Below are 19944 nucleotides of genomic sequence, written 5' to 3' on the forward strand. Positions count from 1 at the left end.
AAACTGTGAGAATTAATGGGAACATACCAGAGAGTAAATCCTATTGAGTAAATCCTATTGAAGTGGGACTTCGTTCTGAGTAAAAATGCTTAGGATTATAGTGGTACCTTGGGTTAAGAACTTAATTCGTGCCGGAGGTCCGTTCTTAACCTGAAACTGTTCTTAACCTGAAGCACCACTTTAGCTAATGGGGCCTCCTGCTGCTGCTGCACCACCGCTGCAAAATTTCTGTTCTCATCCTGAAGCAAAGTTCTTAACCCGAGGTACTATTTCTGGGTTAGTGGAGTCTGTAACCTGAAGTGTCTGTAACCTGAAGCGTATGTAACCCGAGGTATTCTGTTGGGAGCTGCCCAAAGTGGCTGGGGAAAATATTATCATTATCATTATCATTATCATTATCATTATCATTATCATTATCATTATCATTATCATTATCATCATCATTATCATTATCATTATCATTATCATTATCATCATCATTATGTGCTTTGCAAGGGGTTCGACTAGATCACCCTCAGGATCCCTTCCAACTCTACGGTTCCATGAGTCTTATATTCCATAGGATGCCACTGGCCTGATCCAACAGAGCTCTTCTGATGTGCTTACGTCCTGGCAGCAAACCTCATTGTCAGTACAGAGAGTTACTTGGATTGACTTTCTACCTGTGGCTGGATTTTAATCGAGAAGCAGAGCAGCTGGGTTGCATTTGGTAAGACGCTTCATGCCAGCCTCTTGAAGGCATCCTGGCAGCTTCTAGTCCCCAGAGCTAGTCTTCCTTTAAAGCGAAGGAGAGTTGTCTTGCTTCAACACACATCCGAGAGCCGCCCTTTGAAGATATGCAAATCAAAGCAGACTCCCTGCTAATCTGCTGAGACAATACAACGAACAAAAGAATTGAGTCATCTCGTGAGCCCATCAAGCAGATGCCTTTATCAAACGGACGCACACATTTCCCAGACATGGTCACCACACTGTGGTTTCAGCCTGTCTCAATTCATATTTGTCGAGTTAATTTTTAAACTATAGATTCACTGTCCTCCTCAGAATGTCGAATCCAGAGCCGGTCTCACCATACAGGCAAACTAGGTTGCTACTTAGGGTGGCACAACTGAAGGGGATGCCCACAACCCAGGAAGCAAGATGGCTCCAGGCTTGCCATTTCTAGGCACACTTCAAACCTCGTTTCAATTTTTTAATCTGGCTTGGGAGCAAACTATCTGAAGTAAAGATGAGCTATAAGAAAGAAGTTCAGCTCCAATGTTGACAGGAGCAATGTTATGTATTCAGTGGTCTGTGTTTGCCTGAGCTTGAGTCTGGACGAAGAATTCTGAGCTCCTGGGTCGATACATGATGTCCAATCACAGAACACTTCAGGATTTGGGCCTCTGCCATTGGCCCCTTGAACTCTGAGTCGTGATTCGCAGCTTGGAAGTTTAGACAGCCAATCACGTTGGGAGTGGGAGTGGCCCAGGCTTTCAGGAATGTATATAAGCCGTTGCTTTGCGCCTGTTTCCCAGTTATGTAGTTCAATAAAGGTTCTTGCTGTTATTGCTATGTCTTGCCTCATGGGAACCCACCTACACTTCTAGAAAAATCCTAGCACAGAGCAATTTTGACAACTTTCCTGCGAGGAAGACATCTGCACACTGAAGCTGCGCTAACGTGTTGTGGCACACAGTTTGGAAAGCTCTGCTTTAGGGAAACTCCACATAGGAACATGGGAAGCTGCCTTTTATTGAGTACTTCTTCAAGCTCTAGTTATCTCCCGCTTGGACTACTGCAATGCGCTCTATGTGGGGCTACCTTTGAAGGTGACCCGGAAACTGCAATTAATCCAGAATGTGGCAGCTAGACTGGTGACTGGGGGCGGCCACCAAGACCATATAACACCAGTCTAGAAAGACCTACATTAGCTCCCAGTACGTTTCCGATCACAATTCAAAGTGTTGGTGCTTACCTTTAAAGCCATAAACAGCCTTGGTCCAGTATACCTGAAGGAGCATCTCCAACCCCATCATCCAGCCCAGACACTGAGGTCCAGTGCCAAGAGCCTTCTGGCAGTTTCCTCCCTGCAGGAAGTGAGGTTACAGGGAACCAGGCAGAAGGCCTTCTCAGTAATGGCACCCACCCTGTGGAACGCCCTTCCACCAGATGTCAAGGGGAAAAAACAACTATCTGACTTTTAGAAGACATCTGAAAGCAACCCTCTTTAGGGAAGTTTTAATGTGTGACATTTTAATGTATTTTTAATCTTTGTTGGAAGCCGCCCAGAGTGGCTGGGGAAACCCAGCCAGATGGGTGGGGTACAAATAAATTATTATTATTATTATTATTATTATTATTATTATTATTATTACTTCTTCAAGCAGTGAATAGTTACCGTATTTTTTGCTCTATAAGACGCACCAGACCATAAGACGCACCTAGTTTTTGGAGGAGGGAAACAAGAAAAAAATATTCTGAATCCCAGAAGCCAGAACAGCAAGAGGGATCTCTTCGCAGCGATCCCTCTTGCTGTTCTGGCTTCTGTGATAGCTGTGTGAAGTCTCTTCAGGGCAGAGGGATGAAGGCTCCCCCTGCCCTGAAGAGGCTTCGCATGGCGAAGCAAGAACAGCAAGAGAAAAGGAAAAGCCCCCAAGAGCTATGCTCCCTTTAAAGAGCCGTGCAGAGCGTGTGTGCAGCTCTTGGGGGCTTTTCCCAAGGAGGGAGAAGGGACTGATGGGCTGCACACACTCCACACAGCTCTTTAAAGGGAGCACTGAGCAGAGCCTCCTACCTGCATTCGCTCCATAAGATGCACACACATTTCCCCTTTATTTTTTAGGAGGGGGAAAGTGGGTCTTATGGAGTGAAAAATACGGTACACTGTGGAACTCACTTCCCCAGGATGCAGTGGTGGCCCACCTGTTTGAATGTCTGGAAAAGAGGATTGGACAAATTCTGGAGGAGAAGTCTATCCCGGCCTGCTAGCCATGACAGCTGTATTAATCATCCATGGGTCCTTTACCTTTTACCTTTTCGCCTTGACAGTCAGAGGCAGTCTGTATCTGAATGCCAGTTTATGGAAACCTCAGAAGGGAAGAGTGCTCTGGCAATTTTTGATGTTCACATTCAAATGAATGAATGCGACCTTAATCCAATTATCTGCCCACCCCCTCCGTTGTTAAATGCACAGGTCTGACACACACCAATGTGAAAAGCCTCGGTCACTAGTGGCAAACACAGTCCTGCTTGTTTTTAAAAGTTCTGCTTAGGTATTATGTTCTGGGCAGCTTCCAGCATGAGGACAACTCAGGAGACAGGGCACTCCTCAGTAAAGCCGCTATTAATAGCCCAAGTGTCGATTTTCAGCAACTCGCTAACAAATCTAACTAACGGAGGGAAATAAAAACCTTCCAACTTAAAAGCTTATTGAGGATGAGAGTCCTAATTAGCTATATAATGTTCTCCTGGCAAGCAGAAGGAAAGAAGGTGCATTATGGGCCTCTTAAAAGTACGTACATCAGGAGCAGTACATTTTAAAGCAGTGGATTGGAAAAGAGATTTTTATTGTCTTCATTCTGAGCATTTGAGCAACAGTTCAGAGCAAGGGCAACTCATCTATAGGAAGGACAGGGCATCCGATTTAGATAAGACTATGCTTTAACTTTCCTATCCTATCTGATACCTCGTGCCACAATTTCTGTGTTACCCCAACTGTTAACCACCATCATTGTCTGCATTACTGTGGTTTGTTTCCTTCTGACCTCGGTGTTTGCAGTCCTCCCTAGCTGTGTCTAGGGATTGCCAACATGGCACCCGTTGATGAATGGCTGCCCAAAGAGATCTTCCCTTGTGCCCAAAGGGCTTGCCCCGGCTGAAATTAGACTTGAGGAAGCATTCTGTTGCAGCCAATATCCTAGAAGTTGCAGTGCATAATTGGTTACAAGGGGGTTGCCCATTACAATTTTTGCAGTTGCTCCAAATGCCTATTTGTCACAAAGAGTGCCGGTCAGTAAATCACACATTTCAAAGTTGGAGTTAACTCTGTATTAGCAAAAACACAACCTCCTCTTCGCTGAGCGTCAGGCCTAAGGAGCACAGCTGAGATTGAAAGTCCCCACCTCTCCACAATCGTCTAAGTACCCTCCTCTCCAGGGTTTCCCCCAAGCAATAGGAGACGACACCTGTATGCAGCTGATCTCTCCCCCACCCATTTCACGCCTCTCCTGGTTCTGAGAGGCTGGAGGTAGAGCTTGTAGCAGCAGGAGGGGGAGACACCTGTGACCCTTCCCCAGCCTGACTCATCTCTGCCTCTTGGCCTCCCACCTCCCCTGCTTCAGCTTCTGCCTCTAATTCTGGACTGCGCTCTGCCACAGATTCTCCCCGCTCACTAAACCCTGTTGCCCCTTCAGCTTCCAACACCTCCTCTTCCTGGTCTTCTCCCTCTGACTATTCATCATTGTCCCACCACCATTCGTTGGCTCTGAGCATTCTTCCTTTGGAGATTCCCCAGCTGGTTCCTCCCAAAATTCCTCTGGGTCCAACCAGTCCATGACTCTATTGAACCTCCCCAAAACTGGCGACCCCTGGTCTGTTATGCCTTCTGCTTAGGAGAACACTTCACACATCCAATAAAGCAGATTGGAGCCCACAAAAATCTTACACTGGAATAAATTTGTAAGACCTTAAGGTACTCTTATTTTTGCCACAACAGGCTGAGCCAGTGCCCTGCCCTGGAAACTATCCCTGTTTGTTTGTTTGTTTGTTTGTTTGTTTGTTTGTTTATAAGAATTTTATTTCTATAGCACCCTCAGCATGCACAGTGTTTCACAATGTAGAAGGAGGCAGGTGTCTGCCCCGAGCCTCTTACAATCTAAAATTTGACAGGTCGGCAACTGCAGGAAGAAGGAAACAGAGATAGGCTTAACAGGGAAATTAGATGCAATTGTTTTAGTCACACTAGCTTTCGCTTGCCTAAACACTAAGCTGCAGCAGAGCACGGAAATTAAGGAGCAATGCCAAAAGCTTCACAAATAAATGGTTTGGGGGCAGGAGAAGGAAGGAGGATCGTGGATTGTGAATCATTCAGGTGTTCTGGGAGGAAATCATGGAATCGCCAACCCCTGCATTACAGGAAACTCAGCTAAAGCATCTGTGGCAGGTGTCCATCCAACCTCCCATTTAGGAGGAGGTAAGATGGGGTATGGAGGAATTAAAGAACCTTTTAATGAGGGTGAAAGAGGAGAGCGCAAAATATGGTTTGAAGCTCAACATCAAAAAAACGAAGATCATGGCCACTGGTCAAGCCCCTTTGCCACAGCAAGGCAGTGATCCATGAAGGGGCTGGTCCCATCACCTCCTGGCAAATAGAAGGGGAATAAATGGAGGCAGTGAGAGATTTTACTTTCTTGGGCTCCATGATCACTGCAGATGGTGACAGCAGTCATGAAATTAAAAGATGCCTGCTTCTTGGGAGAAAAGCAATGACAAACCTAGACAGCATCTTAAAAAGCAGAGACATCACTTTGCCAACAAAGGTCCGTATAGTTAAAGCTATGGTTTTGCCAGTAGTGATGTATGGAAGTAAGAGCTGGACCATAAAGAAGGCTGATCGCAGAAGAATTGATGCTTTTGAATTATGGTGCTGGAGGAGACTCTTGAGAGTCCCATGGACTGCAAGAAGATCAAAGCGATCCATTCTGAAGGAAATCAGCCCTGAGTGCTCACTGGAAGGACAGATCATGAAGCTGAGGCTCCAATACTTTGGCCACCTCAGGAGAAGAGAAGCTCCCTGGAAAAGACCCTGATGTTGGGAAAGATGGAGGGCACAAGGAGAAGGGGATGACAGAGGACGAGATGGTTGGACAGTGTTCATGAAGCTGCCAGCATGAGTTTGACCAAACTGTGGGAGGCCGTGGAAGACAGGAGTGCCTGGCGTGCTCTGGTCCATGGGGTCACGAAGAGTCAGACACGACTAAACAACTAAACAACAACAAGATGGGGTATGCCATTTGTGTACAACAGGGGTGGAGAACCCTTTTGGTCCAGTGGGCCAGATCTTTATCTCCCCCACCTTCTGGTCAGCTTTTGCAGGGTGGGTGGGACCAACACCCCTCAACCAGCCGGCATCATGATGACAGCAGGCAACTGCTAGGATGGCAGCCTCCCCCCCCCACCTGTCAAAGATGACTCACGAGAGTGGCACACCCCTCACAGGAAATGCACTGGTGGAGCAGCACCCAGAATGATTGAACCCCTGCCTCAAACACCCGGTGATGGCACCCAGGGGTATCAGCTGATAGACAGGGAAATGGCCTATCATGATTTGTTTGTTTTCTTGTTTTTCTTTTGGATCTTCAAGGTGCAATTTAAGAAGTTTAGCACCACGTTAAAATTCCACCGCAAAGAGGGACAATGAGTCGCTGCACACAATGGCTATCTTACTGTGATTTCGTTGTTTTATTATTATCATTATTAAGAACACAGATGGATTTGCAGATCATTTGAGACCAGGTACAGTCATTGAAACAGTCACCGAGCAAGAGATAGAAATCAAAAGGGTTTTGTTTGTAACTAACTGCAGTCAGGGACCTATTATTTCCTCCCAGTTGCAGAGAAGATTCCACCCCACAATTTAAACAGGGAAAACAGCAGTGTTTAATAAATAATGCAGGGTGTGTGTTTTTTAAAGGAACAGTAAGGCAGTTCTGGGATAAGGAAAACTCCGAGCCCAGAGGAAAACCCATTCTACTTGGGCAAAGCTGAATGCACAACAATGCATGCTGGTGCTGACTTGGAGAATAGCGTATGAGAAGGTCTGTAGAGTTAGTTCCTATACCATGGAGCTGCCTTTATTGGGGAAGGGCTGTGGCTTAGGGGCAGAACATCTGTTTTGTGTGCATAAGGCCCGGATTCGAATCCTGAAACTTCCCAGGCTGGAAAATACCCTCTGCCTGAAACCAAGTCAAACGTGGTCCCTCAAACGTGGGTCTCTAGCTTTTGTAAGACTACAGCTCCCATCATCCCTGACCGCTGGTCCTGGTAGCTAGCGAGGATGGGAGTTGTAGTCCACTAAGAGCTAGAGACCTGAGTTTGAGAAAAACTTCAATAAGTAGACAATACTGAACTCAATGGATAATGGTCCAATTCAGTATAAGGCAGCTGCCAATCTTCCTGTATGTGCTGGTGACGGTTTCTAAAGCCTCAACTACGTGGCTATATGAAATCTCTAAATAAGGGCCAATGAGGGGGAGGGTAGAGAAATTTCAGAGCCAAGCAACTACATTCCATCCTGATTCGCAGCGCCACCATTGCCCGACTACTGGTTTTCGCCAGCAGCAGGACTGAGCCCACAGAAGGTTGCGCTTCAGCCGTTGTGCCAAGGGCTCAGGCGGTCTCGCATTCTGTGGTTTCAGTGAGGCACATGCCGCAGTCACACCGAATGGCCTTGAGGTACGTGTAGAATGGGCTGACATTGGCCGCACAGTTTGGCAGCTTCACCGTCTCCAGCTTGGTCTCGTTGTAAGTGCAGACGCGGTGGTGAGCTTCGATGTAAGGGGGTTTCAGCACAGGTTTCTGGCCACAAGGGAGGCAGAGAGGGAGAGGGAGAGAAGGAGGAGAGAGGGAGAGAGAAGATGTTAGCTTAAGTATAGCTGTATGGACATACGCAACTGTCTTTGGACCAATCTTGTTTTCTCCTGCTCCAGAGGGTAGGACCCAAACTAATGGCTTCAGGTTACACAAAAGGAAATTCCGACTAATAATAATAATAATAATAGTTAGAATTTTATTATTACAGTCACAGACCAGTTCCGGGTCACTTACAATATCAGGAAAAACATAAAACGCAACAGGAATACATTGAATTGCAATTGGGTATAACAGAGACAATTCAGATATAGCAGCAGTTAAAAAAAATATATTAAATCTTGATCACTAAAATATAACCTAAAATTATCATTTAAAACCTTGATCATTTTGGTAGTACAGTTTGTTCCCTAAGTTTTATGGCAGTCACACAAAATTTGGCCACCCTTAACGTAATCTCTAGATCCTTGTCCTCTACCAGGAGAATAATAATAATAATAATAATAATAATAATAATAATAATAATAATAATAATAATTTATTCATACCCCGCCCATCTGGCTGGGTTTCCCCAGCCACTTTGGGCTGCTCCCAACAGAATATTAAAAACACGATAAAACATCAAACATTAAAAACTTCCCTAAACAGGGTTGTTTTCAGATGTCTTCTAAAAGTCAGATAGCTGTTTATTTCCTTGACATCCGACAGGACGGCGTTCCACAGGGTGGGCACCACCACCGAGAAGGCTCTCTGCCTGGTTCCCTGTAACTTCGCTTCTCGCAGTGAGGGAACTGCCAGAAGGCCCTCAGCGCTGGACCTCAGTGTCCGGCCTGAGCATCAGGAAGAACCTTCTGGTGGTAAGAGCCATGCAGCAGTGAAATGGACTCTTGCGTTTTGATTCTATAATTTAATTGTTCTAAATTGTTTTTGCTCTGAAATTTTTTAGTTGTTCCTATATTATCTGTATGCCACCTTGAATCACTGTCAGGGAAAGAAGCAGGGTAGAAATAAATTACATAATACAGTGGTGCCCCGCAAGACGAATGCCTTGCAAGACGAAAAACCCGCTAGACGAAAGGGTTTTCCGTTTTTCGATGCGCTTCGCAAGACGAATTTCCCTATGGGCTTGCTTCGCAAGACGAAAATGTCTTGCGAGTCTTGCGATTTTTTTCACTTTTCCCCCCTTTTTCTAAACTGCTAAGCCGCTAATAGCCTTTTAGCCGCTAAGCTGCTAAGCCTTTAATAGCCGCTAAGCCGCTAATAGTGCTAATCCACTAAGCCGCTAATAGGGTTGCTTCGCAAGACGAAAAAACCGCTAGACGAAGAGACTCGCGGAACGGATTATTTTCGTCTTGCAAGGCAAACACTGTAGTCATAGTTTCTGAAGGGCTGTCATGGAAGATGGAGTAAGATGGTTTTCTGCTGCTCTGGATGGTAGGACCCGAACCAGCGGTTTCAACTTACAGCAAAGGAGATTCTGACTAAACATCAGGAAGAACTTTCTGACAGAGTCAGAGCTGTTGGACAGTGGAACGGTCTGCCTCAGGAGGTTGTGGACTCTCCTTCCTTGGAGGTTTCAAAGCAGAGACTGGATGGCCATCTGTCATGGATGCTTTAGTTGGATTCCTGCATTGTCAGAGGTTGGAACCTCAAGGTCCCTTCCAACTCTACAGTTCTGTGAGTCTATGAAATAAGTTTGTCCTCAGCATTCACCAAAACCTGCATATAATGAAGGTGCCAGATATGCTAGACTGGTGGCTGGGAGCGGCCGCCGAGACCACATAGCACCAGTCTTGAAAGACCTACATTGGCTCCCAGTATGTTTCCGAGCACAATTCAAAGTGTTGGTGCTGACCTTTAAAGCCCTAAATGGCCTCGGTCCAGTATACCTGAAGGAGCATCTCCACCCCCATCGTTCTACCCGGACACTGAGGTCCAGCGCCGAGGGCCTTCTGGTGGTTCCCTCACTGAAAGAAGCCAAGTTACAGGGAACCAGGCAGAGGGCCTTCTCGGTAGTGGCACCCGCCCTGTGGAACGCCCTCCCACCAAATGTCAAAGAGAACAACAACTACCAGACTTTCAGAAGACATCTGAAGGCAGCCCTGTTTAGGGAAGCTTTTAATGCTTGATGCATGACTGTATTTTAATATTTTGTTGGAAGCCGCCCAGAGTGGCTGGGGAAGCCCAGCCAGATGGGCAGGGTATAAATAATAAATTATGATTATATGTTGAGAGAGAGTTTCACAACTTAGTGGCTGCCACAGGAGATGTCCTCTCCTGGGCTACAGCCCCCCTCAGCTTCTGAGGGCGGTGGAACATGTAGGAAGGACTCCTCTGTCAGTCTTAACACCCAGGAAGATCTGTAGAGAAGGAGGTGATCTTTCAGGAACCTGGGACTTGTGGGCTTTCCATATCACAGCCAGTCCTTTGAATTTCCTCAGTAGGAAAAGTGAGCATGAAAGCATTTATTTCTCCATCACAAGATTTTATACACAAACACACACACGTGGGGAATCAGGCTCAGAGCTCCTGGTGTGTGGAATGAAAAGGAGTCTAAAATTAGTCACAATCTTGTTCTGCTTAATGTGCATGGGCCTGCTTGCCCTGTTTTGTCACACCCACTCACAAACACCTAACAGCACAATTACCACAACTCTGAGGCAACCAAAATTAGAATCAAACATATTACTGGGATATGGAATAAAAGGCATCCCCTGTGAGTCAGGGGCTCTATTTTAATCCCCGAGGAATTTTCTGTCGGTGGAGCAATAAAGGACAGTTCCCCCTTAAGTGCTTAAGCTGTAAGGAGCTTTCGAAATTATATAATGAGAGCATTAAGTAATTGCTTGAGAATATATCTTGCCATGCAACTACTAAGGCGTTCTTAAGAAGAAAGAGGTGGAAACCTGCCGTGTGGAATTTTTAAACAAGTGGCTCTCATTAGAGATGCAGCCCCACTGCAAATATGCAATATTCGGTGATGTCAGCTGTTTGTGTGTCAGAACAAGCCATTAAAAACCTCTGGAAAGTTACAAAGGAAGGATGGCGGACAAATTCTGTTCAGTTCACATTTAATGGTAAACCAACCAAATCGGCACTTTCCAGAATAATATGTGAACCAAATCACAGCCCTCTCTCAAAATTCTCACCCCTCCAAATTTTTCAGTTCAGTTCTCCAGCCAAGTAAAATGTGCAAAATTGCACACACTGTGGTAAAGTGTGCATGAAAAATTGCATATATTCATGAAAATTAACTAAAAAAATCTGTACGTTAAGCAAAAATGCATATCGAAATGTGTATTTGAAAAGAAATTGGCACTAAAATGCTATTGGGTTTTAATGAGTCCTTTTAAAATATGTGTTTGTTTGTTTTATTAAATTTGTATACTGCCCTTCATCCGGAGATCACAGGGCGGTTTGCAACATAAAATTCAAAATGGAAACACAAATTACATAATAAAACAAAAGCAAAAGCAAAGCAACCAATAATGATGTGGAAATATGGAGAAGATTGGAAAAATAAGAAACTGAGGAATACTGAAATGGACCGATTTGCCCAGGCCAAATTACAAGTATCGTGTCTGTGTGTCCTGTATTACAGACGATAGTCCCCTGTTTGAAGGAATGTCCAGACCAAGTCCAGATTAAAGATAAAGAACCCTAAAAAGAGAGATGAAGTTGATGGACTATATGGAACTGGCCAAAATGACTGGCAGAATCCAAGACCAAGGAGAAGAGTCGGTGGAAGAAGACTGGAAAAAAATTAAAGATTATTTACAGAAATACTGTAAAATTAATGAATGTTAGAAAAATGTTGGAATGAAGTTATATGGCTTTAGCAGAAATGTTATAAGGAATTAAGTACAAATAGATTTTCAATATTTTAAAGGGAAAAAATAAAATTAGAATAAGTTAAGATAAATTACAGGACAGAAAACGGAGGAAGATGGAAAGGAATTGCTGAAACAGTTAATTGAAGTGGAATACAAAAAGGGAGGTGTGAGGAGGTCGTGGAAACAAGTGAATGAAAGATAAGATACTGAAATTATTGGATGTGTTTTAAATTGTGTTTGTTTTGTTTTGTTAATTCAATGTTTTAGTTTTAGTGTTACGTAGTGTTTTTGTTTTCGTATTGTATTGTTTTGTTGAAATCTTTTTCTTTCTTTTATAGTCTTTAAACTGTTAATAAATATTATTTTTTTTTAAAAAGAGTGAGAGAGTGTGTCATGGAAAGCATTGTTATTTTGAGGAGCTTTTAAGTGGGGAACAACAAGGCTCCTTATGGCATTTATGGTGCCTCCCCTTTCATCCCCTAACTCTAGTGCAGGAGGAAGATCTGTGGTTCAGTGGCACAGCATCTGCACACAGAAGATGCCAGCTTTGATCCTCAGCATCTCTAGGTAGGGCTGGGAAAGAGCCCTTATCCGAACCCCTTGGGAGCCCCTGCCACTCACCTCCCAAGTCTGACAACGGCCCCAGCAGGAGTCTGTCGTAATTCGCATCGCCTTGCAGCCAGGCTTCTTGGCCAGGAAAGTGAACTCACGCACGGCACAACCAGTGAACGTTTGAAGGTTGATGCTGGGGGGCTTGGGGGCACCGGCCCAGCTGGCCAGGATGAAGAGAAGCAGTGAGCCCTGGACCATAGATGGGAGCTTCATTCTGTAAGGGAAACAACAAAGATGGGGACTTGTTAAAGAAGCTTGCTTGGGGCACGTTCTGCATCAAAACTGGGCCTTTCCAATGTCTTTGGACTCCAGTTCCCATAATCCACAGCCAGCATGGCCAACAGTTGAGGATGATGGGTATTGTAGGCCAACAACATCTGGAAGACCCACCCCATCCTTCTTCTGCATAATCAAGATCCCACCTTGAGGTCCTTAAACCAAGTTACTTCAACCACACCTTATTGCTGATATCTCGGACCTTTGACTCATTACAATGACCTCTATTGGATGACTTGTTTTTTTGTGAACAGGTTTGGCAGTGCTGAAAAACAGCTCCTCATCTGGGTGATTTATTTATTTTTTGGCAGCCAGCAAGAAAGTTCACTTACACATTTATATGGTCTTCCATCATCCTCATTTGCCCTCAGTGGTATCAATAGATGACAATATCAAACTGCCCTGGGGGTTATTTGAAGGCTGGAGGAGAGATAGCTGATGTAAATAAACAATACACGAATCATGCGGCCAAGTCTGGCTGTAATTGGCTATGCTTTTATTCACTGATATCTGAGAATAACATCATGTTATATCATCCCATCCATCTCTATCTACTACATGGGATCATTCATGTGCCTTGCTCAAGAAGGTAGAAGGTGGAATTTAGAAAATCAATAAAAATTAATTGGCAAAATAAAAATGGAAAATCAATAAAAAATCAACTGGCAAATAGGTGGAAGGTGGAAGGAGACAGGTGAGGCACCACCCTAAAATGATGTTGAAGGGTCAGGACATCAACTATGTAAAATAAATAAAAGTTGAGAATTTTCACTACTTGAAAAGCCTTTTTTCTGCTGGGAATGATTGTTTCAATCCCCAAACAGGAATTATTACACATTTGGTGCCCCCTCCTATTTTTATATCCCTTTCAGTTTTGCATTTCAAAAAATGTTTCCAGTGTGGGGAAATTCAACATCTCTCTGGCTGCATGTCTGAGGCTGAAAATCTTCTAGCCAGTTTCTACCTGAACTCAGATAGGGGCTATCTTTAGCATATGCGCCGCCGGGGTGCAAAGATCTGCCCAGCGCCCCCAAATTTAGTTTAGTTCCCAAATTAACTTTTATTATGCTTATGTCAGACACCATGCTTACGCCTTATCTCTTGTTTACAAAAGAAGGGAGGAAAAAGAAATGTGTTTCTCGCTTAGCGTTCAACGTAAAATGAAGAAAAAATGCAGCTCGTGGAATTCATAGTGTGTGCTCTAGGCACGCTTTTGCGGAAATGGAAAACTAAAATCGCGTAGTGCTGAAATGCATGTGTAGTAGAGTCCTAATTTTTTTAACAATTTCTCTAAATGAATTTGACCTGTAAGTGATGAAATTAAAATGTGCCATTGTGAATGATAAGCGCCACCGCTAGCATTGCGCGTCTTTGGTAAATGAGCACACAAAGTCAAAAGTCCTTTCGTGAAACAGTAGGTATAAAGGACCCCTGAGCATTAGGTCCAGTCATGGCCGACTCTGGGGTTGCAGCGCTCATCTCGCTTTATTGGCCATGGGAGCTGGCATACAGCTTCCGGGTCATGTGGCCAGCATGACTAAGCCGCTTCTGGCGAACCAGAGCAGTGCATGGAAACACTGTTTACCTTCCCGCCAGAGCAGTACCTATTTATCTACTTGCACTTTGACGTGCTTTCGAACTGCTAGGTTGGCAGGAGCTGGGACCGAGCAACGGGAGCTCACCCCGTCGCGGAGATTCGAACCGCCAACCTTCTGATCGGCAAGCCCTAGGCTCTGTGGTTTAACCCACAGCGCCACCTTGGTAAATGAGTGCACAAAGTCGAAAGTCCTTTTGTGAAACATTAGCTATACATTTCAGTAATACCTAGGTATGTATGTATTTTGTTTTTCTAGCTTGATCAAAATTAGATAGTTAAGAGCTTAGACGGCTTCAGCAGTGGGTGCCTGGCACCCCCCAGAATTCGGCACCCGGGTCCCCCGCACCCTTTGCACCCCCCGGTAAAGATGGCCCTGAACTCAATGGGGCTTGCTTTTGAGATTGCATGTATAGAGCTGTTCTGTTAGGCTTAGAAGAAATTCATACTAGTTTTACACCAGTTTTATCCTCAGTGCTTCCCCAACCCCCAAATGAATCCTGGGAACTGTAGTCTGGTGATATGAGAATTCTGTATCAGAGATCCATAACCCTTGTGTCAAAGAACTACACTTCCCAAGATTCTCAAGGAAGAGAGAAAGCCTGTTTCAGTATTTTAGGACAAAGCACAGAAATACCTGTAGGGAAACACAACATTTAGTTTTCCATACTGGGGCAGGGGGAGGACTTGCCTAATACAGAAGTATTGACAAAATACAAAACCTAGTGTTGGAGCAGGAGATTTCTCTTCCAGGACAGTAAAATACAGGCTTATTAGCAGCCATTACTAAGTTGTTAATGATGCTCATTTTATCCTTGTAACAACCCAGAAATGGAAGGAGGGAGGGGCAGTGGGTGGGTTTATGGGTAGTGATAGTTAAAGCTATGGTTTTCCCAGTAGTGATGTATGGAAGTGAGAGCTGGACCATAAAGAAGGCTGATCGCAGAAGAATTGATGCTTTTGAATTATGGTGCTGGAGGAGACTCTTGAGAGTCCCATGGACTGCAAGAAGATCAAACCTCTCCATTCTGAAGGAAATCAGCCCTGAGTGCACACTGGAAGGACAGATCCTGAAGCTGAGGCTCCAATACTTTGGCCACCTCAGGAGAAGAGAATACTCCCTGGAAACGACCCTGATGTTGGGAAAGATTGAGGGCACAAGGAGAAGGGGACGACAGAGGACGAGATGGTGGGACAGTGTTCTCGAAGCTACCAGCATGAGTTTGACCAAACTGAGGGAGGCAGTGGAAGACAGGAGTGCCTGGTGTGCTCTGGTCCATGGGGTCATGAAGAGTCAGACACGACTAAACAACTAAACAACAACAACAAAGGCCTTGGTAAGGCCTTGAGCTCAGGTCTCCTCATTCCAAGTCCAAAACTCTAAGCCAGCAGTAGCCTTCAGGGTTGCCATATTTCAAAAAATAAAAACACCCTGGAAGTTGCTGAGCTTTTTTTATTTTTTAGACGAACCCCAAGGATCCCTAAGATCCAGGACAAAGAACCACCTCTTGGAAATTTCCCTTTGAAATTCTGGAAATGTCCAGTAAATTCCGGACGTATGGAAGCCCTAGTTATAGTTTTATTATTAAAGATGCTCACTTACCATATACATTTATTTTTATATGAATCCAGACAATATGGAAGTCCTAGAAGGACACTGGTGCTTTGGGCAAGTCTGTCTGTGGGTTATGGGTTGGTTTTGCTCCTGTTTGGTGTACTAGCGAAGCTGGAAGATGATAGGTGATGATAGATGATAGATAGATAGATAGATAGATAGATAGATAGATAGATAGATAGATAGATATAGATAGATAGATAGATAGATAGATAGATAGATGATAGATAGATAGATGATAGATAGATAGATAGATAGATAGATAGATAGATAGATAGATGATAGATAGATAGATAGATAGATAGATAGATAGATAGATATAGATAGATGATGATGATAGATGATAGATGATAGATAGATAGATAGATAGATAGATAGATAGATAGATATGATAGATGATAGATAGATATTAGATGATAGATAGATAGATATAGATAGATGATAGATGATAGATAGATAGATAGATAGATAGATAGATAGATAGATAGATAGATGATAGATATAGATAGATGATAGATAGATAGATAGATAGATAGATAGATAGATAGATAGATGATAGAGATAGATGATAGATAGATAGATATAGATAGATAGATAGATAGATAGATAGATAGATAGATAGATAGATGATAGATAGAGATGATAGATGATAGATAGATATTAGATAGATAGATAGATAGATAGATAGATATAGATAGATGATAGATGATAGATAGATAGATAGATAGATAGATGATAGATAGATGATAGATAGATAGATATAGATAGATAGATAGATAGATAGATAGATAGATAGATAGATAGATAGATAGATGATAGATATAGATAGATGATAGATAGATAGATAGATAGATAGATAGATAGATAGATAGATAGATAGATGATAGATATAGATAGATAGATAGATAGATAGATAGATAGATAGATAGATAGATAGATAGATAGATAGATGATAGATAGATGATAGATAGATAGATGATAGATAGATAACATGTTGCCTTCCAGAAGTTTTGTTAGACTACAAATCCCATCATCTCCTGCAAGGATGGCTAATGAACAGAGATGATGGAAGTTGTAGTCCAACAAAACGTCTGGAAGGCCACATGTTATCTATCTATCTATCTATCTATCTATCTATCTATCTATCTATCTATCATCTCCCAGCTTCCAGCTTTTCCATCGCTGATATAAATATCTACCTATCTATCTATGTATCTACCTGTGATGGGGAACCTGTGGCCCTCCAGATATTGCTGAACAACAATTCCCTTCCTCCTTGATTATTGGTCATCCTGGTGATGGGAGTTATAGTTCAACATCATCTCGAGGGATCCAGGTTACCCATTTCTGTTTCAGTTTTTTTCCTGGTGCCCAGCTGGGACCATTTTCCAAATACGAAAGCCGGGCCATTTTTCTCACCTCTCTTTAAAAGAAATAGACCCATTTCAATGAACCTTTCTGTGGCTGTTGATTGCCTTCGTTCGCTGTTACCTCCTGGTTGCCTCTAGACCAGCTGCAAACAGTGACCTGCACCTTGCCGAAAGACAACAGACTCTCTTACCTAGCTTGAGGAATGCCCCTCGCTTCTCCAGCTGCGGTTCTGCAAGGCGGTCGCTTGCCAAAGGACGGGAGACAGCCTCCTCCTCTGTCAGTGTCAGCTCTTGCCAGAGCTCCTTGCCAGCTGCTACTAGGCTGCTTAATTGCTCAAATTTATAGAAAAGGCTGTGTCAGTCAAACCACAATGGAGGCAGATCCTTACTTGAACACGCAGCGGCATCAAAGGCGATGGGTTAGAAAAAGGAGCCTCTCGTTCCCAGAGCTAAGTTCAGGGATATTGTGTGGTTTTTCCCCCCTCTCCCTAACATCACCCGAGTGGAACAAAAGGGAGCATCTTGGTGGGGCTGCAGGATCGTGGCAAGGAAAAAATGAGCAGGCCACTGGATCTCACCCCCCGCCCTCCTTCATGGCACTTTCCACCCCTTTGGCATTCAGAACGGTGCAAAGTCAGTCTCCCAGGTATCCGTTATCCCAGGGAAAGCAACAGCTTTCGCACAATAAGGAGAGGATCCGCCGACAAAACCTCGAGTTAAATTCCACTGTCTTAGCTCCTTTGTTGTGTGAGGTGGGGGGGGGGTGGCCCGCACATTTCCTAATTCCGTGCAGTGATGATTGCAAGGTGTGCGTAACCATGTAAACTTTGCGAATCGCTAAGGAGTCGGCTGGCCCTTGGTTTTCTGTAAGCATTAACACTGCAGGTGCAAAAAAAAAAAAGAAGAGAAGCGAAAGTAAGAAAACGGTGCTGTATTTGGGGAAGTCTGCTTGCAATAAATGTGCATATTAGGCAAAATTGCACACCAAACCGTGAATATTCCGTGTGTGTGTGTGTGTGTGTGTGTGTGTGTGAGAGAGAGAGAGAGAGAGAGAGAGAGAGAGAGAGAGAACTACTGATGAAATTCTCTTGAGGAATTTCATAGGAACCTAGGAAGTTGCCTTCTATTGAGGCAGACCCTTTGTCCATCTAGCTCCATACTGTCTGCGCTGACTGGCAGCTGCTGCCCAGCATTTCAGGCAGGGGGCATTCACAGGCCCACCTGGAGATTCCATGGAATACTGAACTTGCAAAGCAGATGCTCTGCCAGTATAATAATTATTAATAATTAATTATTATTATTATAATTTATTATTTATACCCCACCCATCTGGCTGAGTCTCCCCAGCCACTCTGGGCGGCTCTCAATCAAATGTTAAAAACAGTGCAGCATTAAATATTAAAAACTTCCCTAAACAGGGCTGCCTTCAGATGTCTTTTAAAGATAGGATAACTGCTTATTTCCTTCACATCTGGTGGGAGGGCGTTCCACAGGGCGGGTGCCACTACCGAGAAGGCCCTCTGTCTGGTTCCCTGTAACCTCACTTCTCGCAATGAGGGAACCGCCAGAAGGCCCTCAGCGCTGGATCTCAGTGTCCTGGCTGAACGATGGGGGTGGAGACGCTCTTTCAGGTATACTGGACCGAGGCCGTTTAGGGCTTTAAAGGTCAGCACCAACCCTTTGAATTGTGCTCGGAAACATACTGGGAGCCAATGTAGGTCTTTCAAGACCCTTTGAATTGTGCTCAGAAACGTACTGGGAGCCAATGAGCAATGGCCCTTCTCAATAACTCAGAGAAAGGGCATGAGAGAGAGAGCTGGTGTGGAAATGTAGCTAACTCAAGTCACCTCCAGACTTGATTATTGTAACTCACTCTACGTGGGGCTGCCCTTGAGATGGACCCAAAAACTCCAGCGGGTGCAGAATGCAGTGGCGAGACTCCTTACGGGGTCCTCGCTGTGGGATCACATTCAACCCGGTGCTATACCAGCTGCACTGGCTCCCGGTGGAGTACAGGATCAGGTTCAAGGTGCTTGTTTTAACCTTTAAAGCCCTATACAGCCTAGGACCCTCGTACCTACGGGACCACCTCTTCTGGTATGTCCCACGTAGGACCTTACGGTCTTCAAACAAAAACATCTTGGAGATCCCAGGCTACAGGGAGGTTAGGCTGGCCTCAACCAGAGCCAGGGCTTTTTCGGCTGTGGCCCCGATCTGGTGGAGCGCTCTATCACAAGAGACTAGAGCCCTGTGGGACTTGACATCTTTCCACAGGGCTTAAAAGACAGAGCTGTTCCACCAGGCCTTTGGCCAAGACACAATCTGACCTTTGGTAATCCTCATAGAACTCTAGCCCAATGGTTGCCATTAATTTGATTCTGAATTGATTTTAGAATGAATTGATTTTAGAATGTATTTCAATTAATTGATTGTGATTTTATGTAAACTGTGTTACTTTTATTGTTGTTAGCCGCTCTGAGCCCAGCTTCGGCTGGGGAGGGCGGGATATAAATAAAATTTATTATTATTATTATTATTATTAGCCTGGGAAAATGAATGCACAACATTGGTCAGTTCATCCTTCTCTACCCAGTCTCCAAAGAACCTCTTGGAGACATATCTATGACAAGGTAAAAGGCAATATGAAATGAAAGTTCTACTTGTTTTTCCTGTATAGTCAATCAGGCGTCATCTGTTGTGTCCTGCAGGCTTATATAGTTCAGAAAAGGGTCACGCAAGACAACCAGATCAATGTCTACCAAAGTGTAGGAAGTCAAGGGGGAAGTCCCCTGTTTCCATCCATTCACATAAACTGTGGAAAAAGTTTTTTGGGTTTTTTTGCACACATGCATGCACACAGAAACACCTTGAATTGATTCTCTCACCCCAATTTTTTTTTTTCAAAAGTCGCTGTTTATAAACGTTGCCCTGGCAACGGTGATGCTGAATGGCAGCCGTATTGCCTGTGAGACATGACACATCTCTCCAAACACCAGCTTGTCCCTTGCCCTCCTGCCAGACGCTCATCTCACTGTTGATGGCCTCCCAGCCAGACAACCCATCACTGCCGCAACC

General features: G+C 44.2%; 1 protein-coding gene across 1 annotated transcript; it reads right to left on the bottom strand.

Annotated features, from left to right (window-relative positions):
• Window positions 1-7070: 7070 nt before the first annotated feature.
• GPHB5 (glycoprotein hormone subunit beta 5) lies at window positions 7071-17516 on the bottom strand. The gene is made up of 3 exons (XM_083738850.1): window positions 17061-17516; window positions 12024-12228; window positions 7071-7557 (listed from the first exon to the last, which is right to left on the bottom strand). The coding sequence occupies exons 2-3, from the start codon at window positions 12225-12227 to the stop codon at window positions 7369-7371; spliced, it is 393 nt and encodes a 130-aa protein (XP_083594976.1). The 5' UTR covers window position 12228; window positions 17061-17516; the 3' UTR covers window positions 7071-7368.
• Between the last annotated feature and the right edge of the window lie 2428 nt (window positions 17517-19944).

This window comes from Podarcis gaigeae (assembly GCF_964106915.1).
Source record: "Podarcis gaigeae genome assembly, chromosome: 1".
Taxonomy (NCBI): Eukaryota; Metazoa; Chordata; class Lepidosauria; order Squamata; family Lacertidae; genus Podarcis; species Podarcis gaigeae.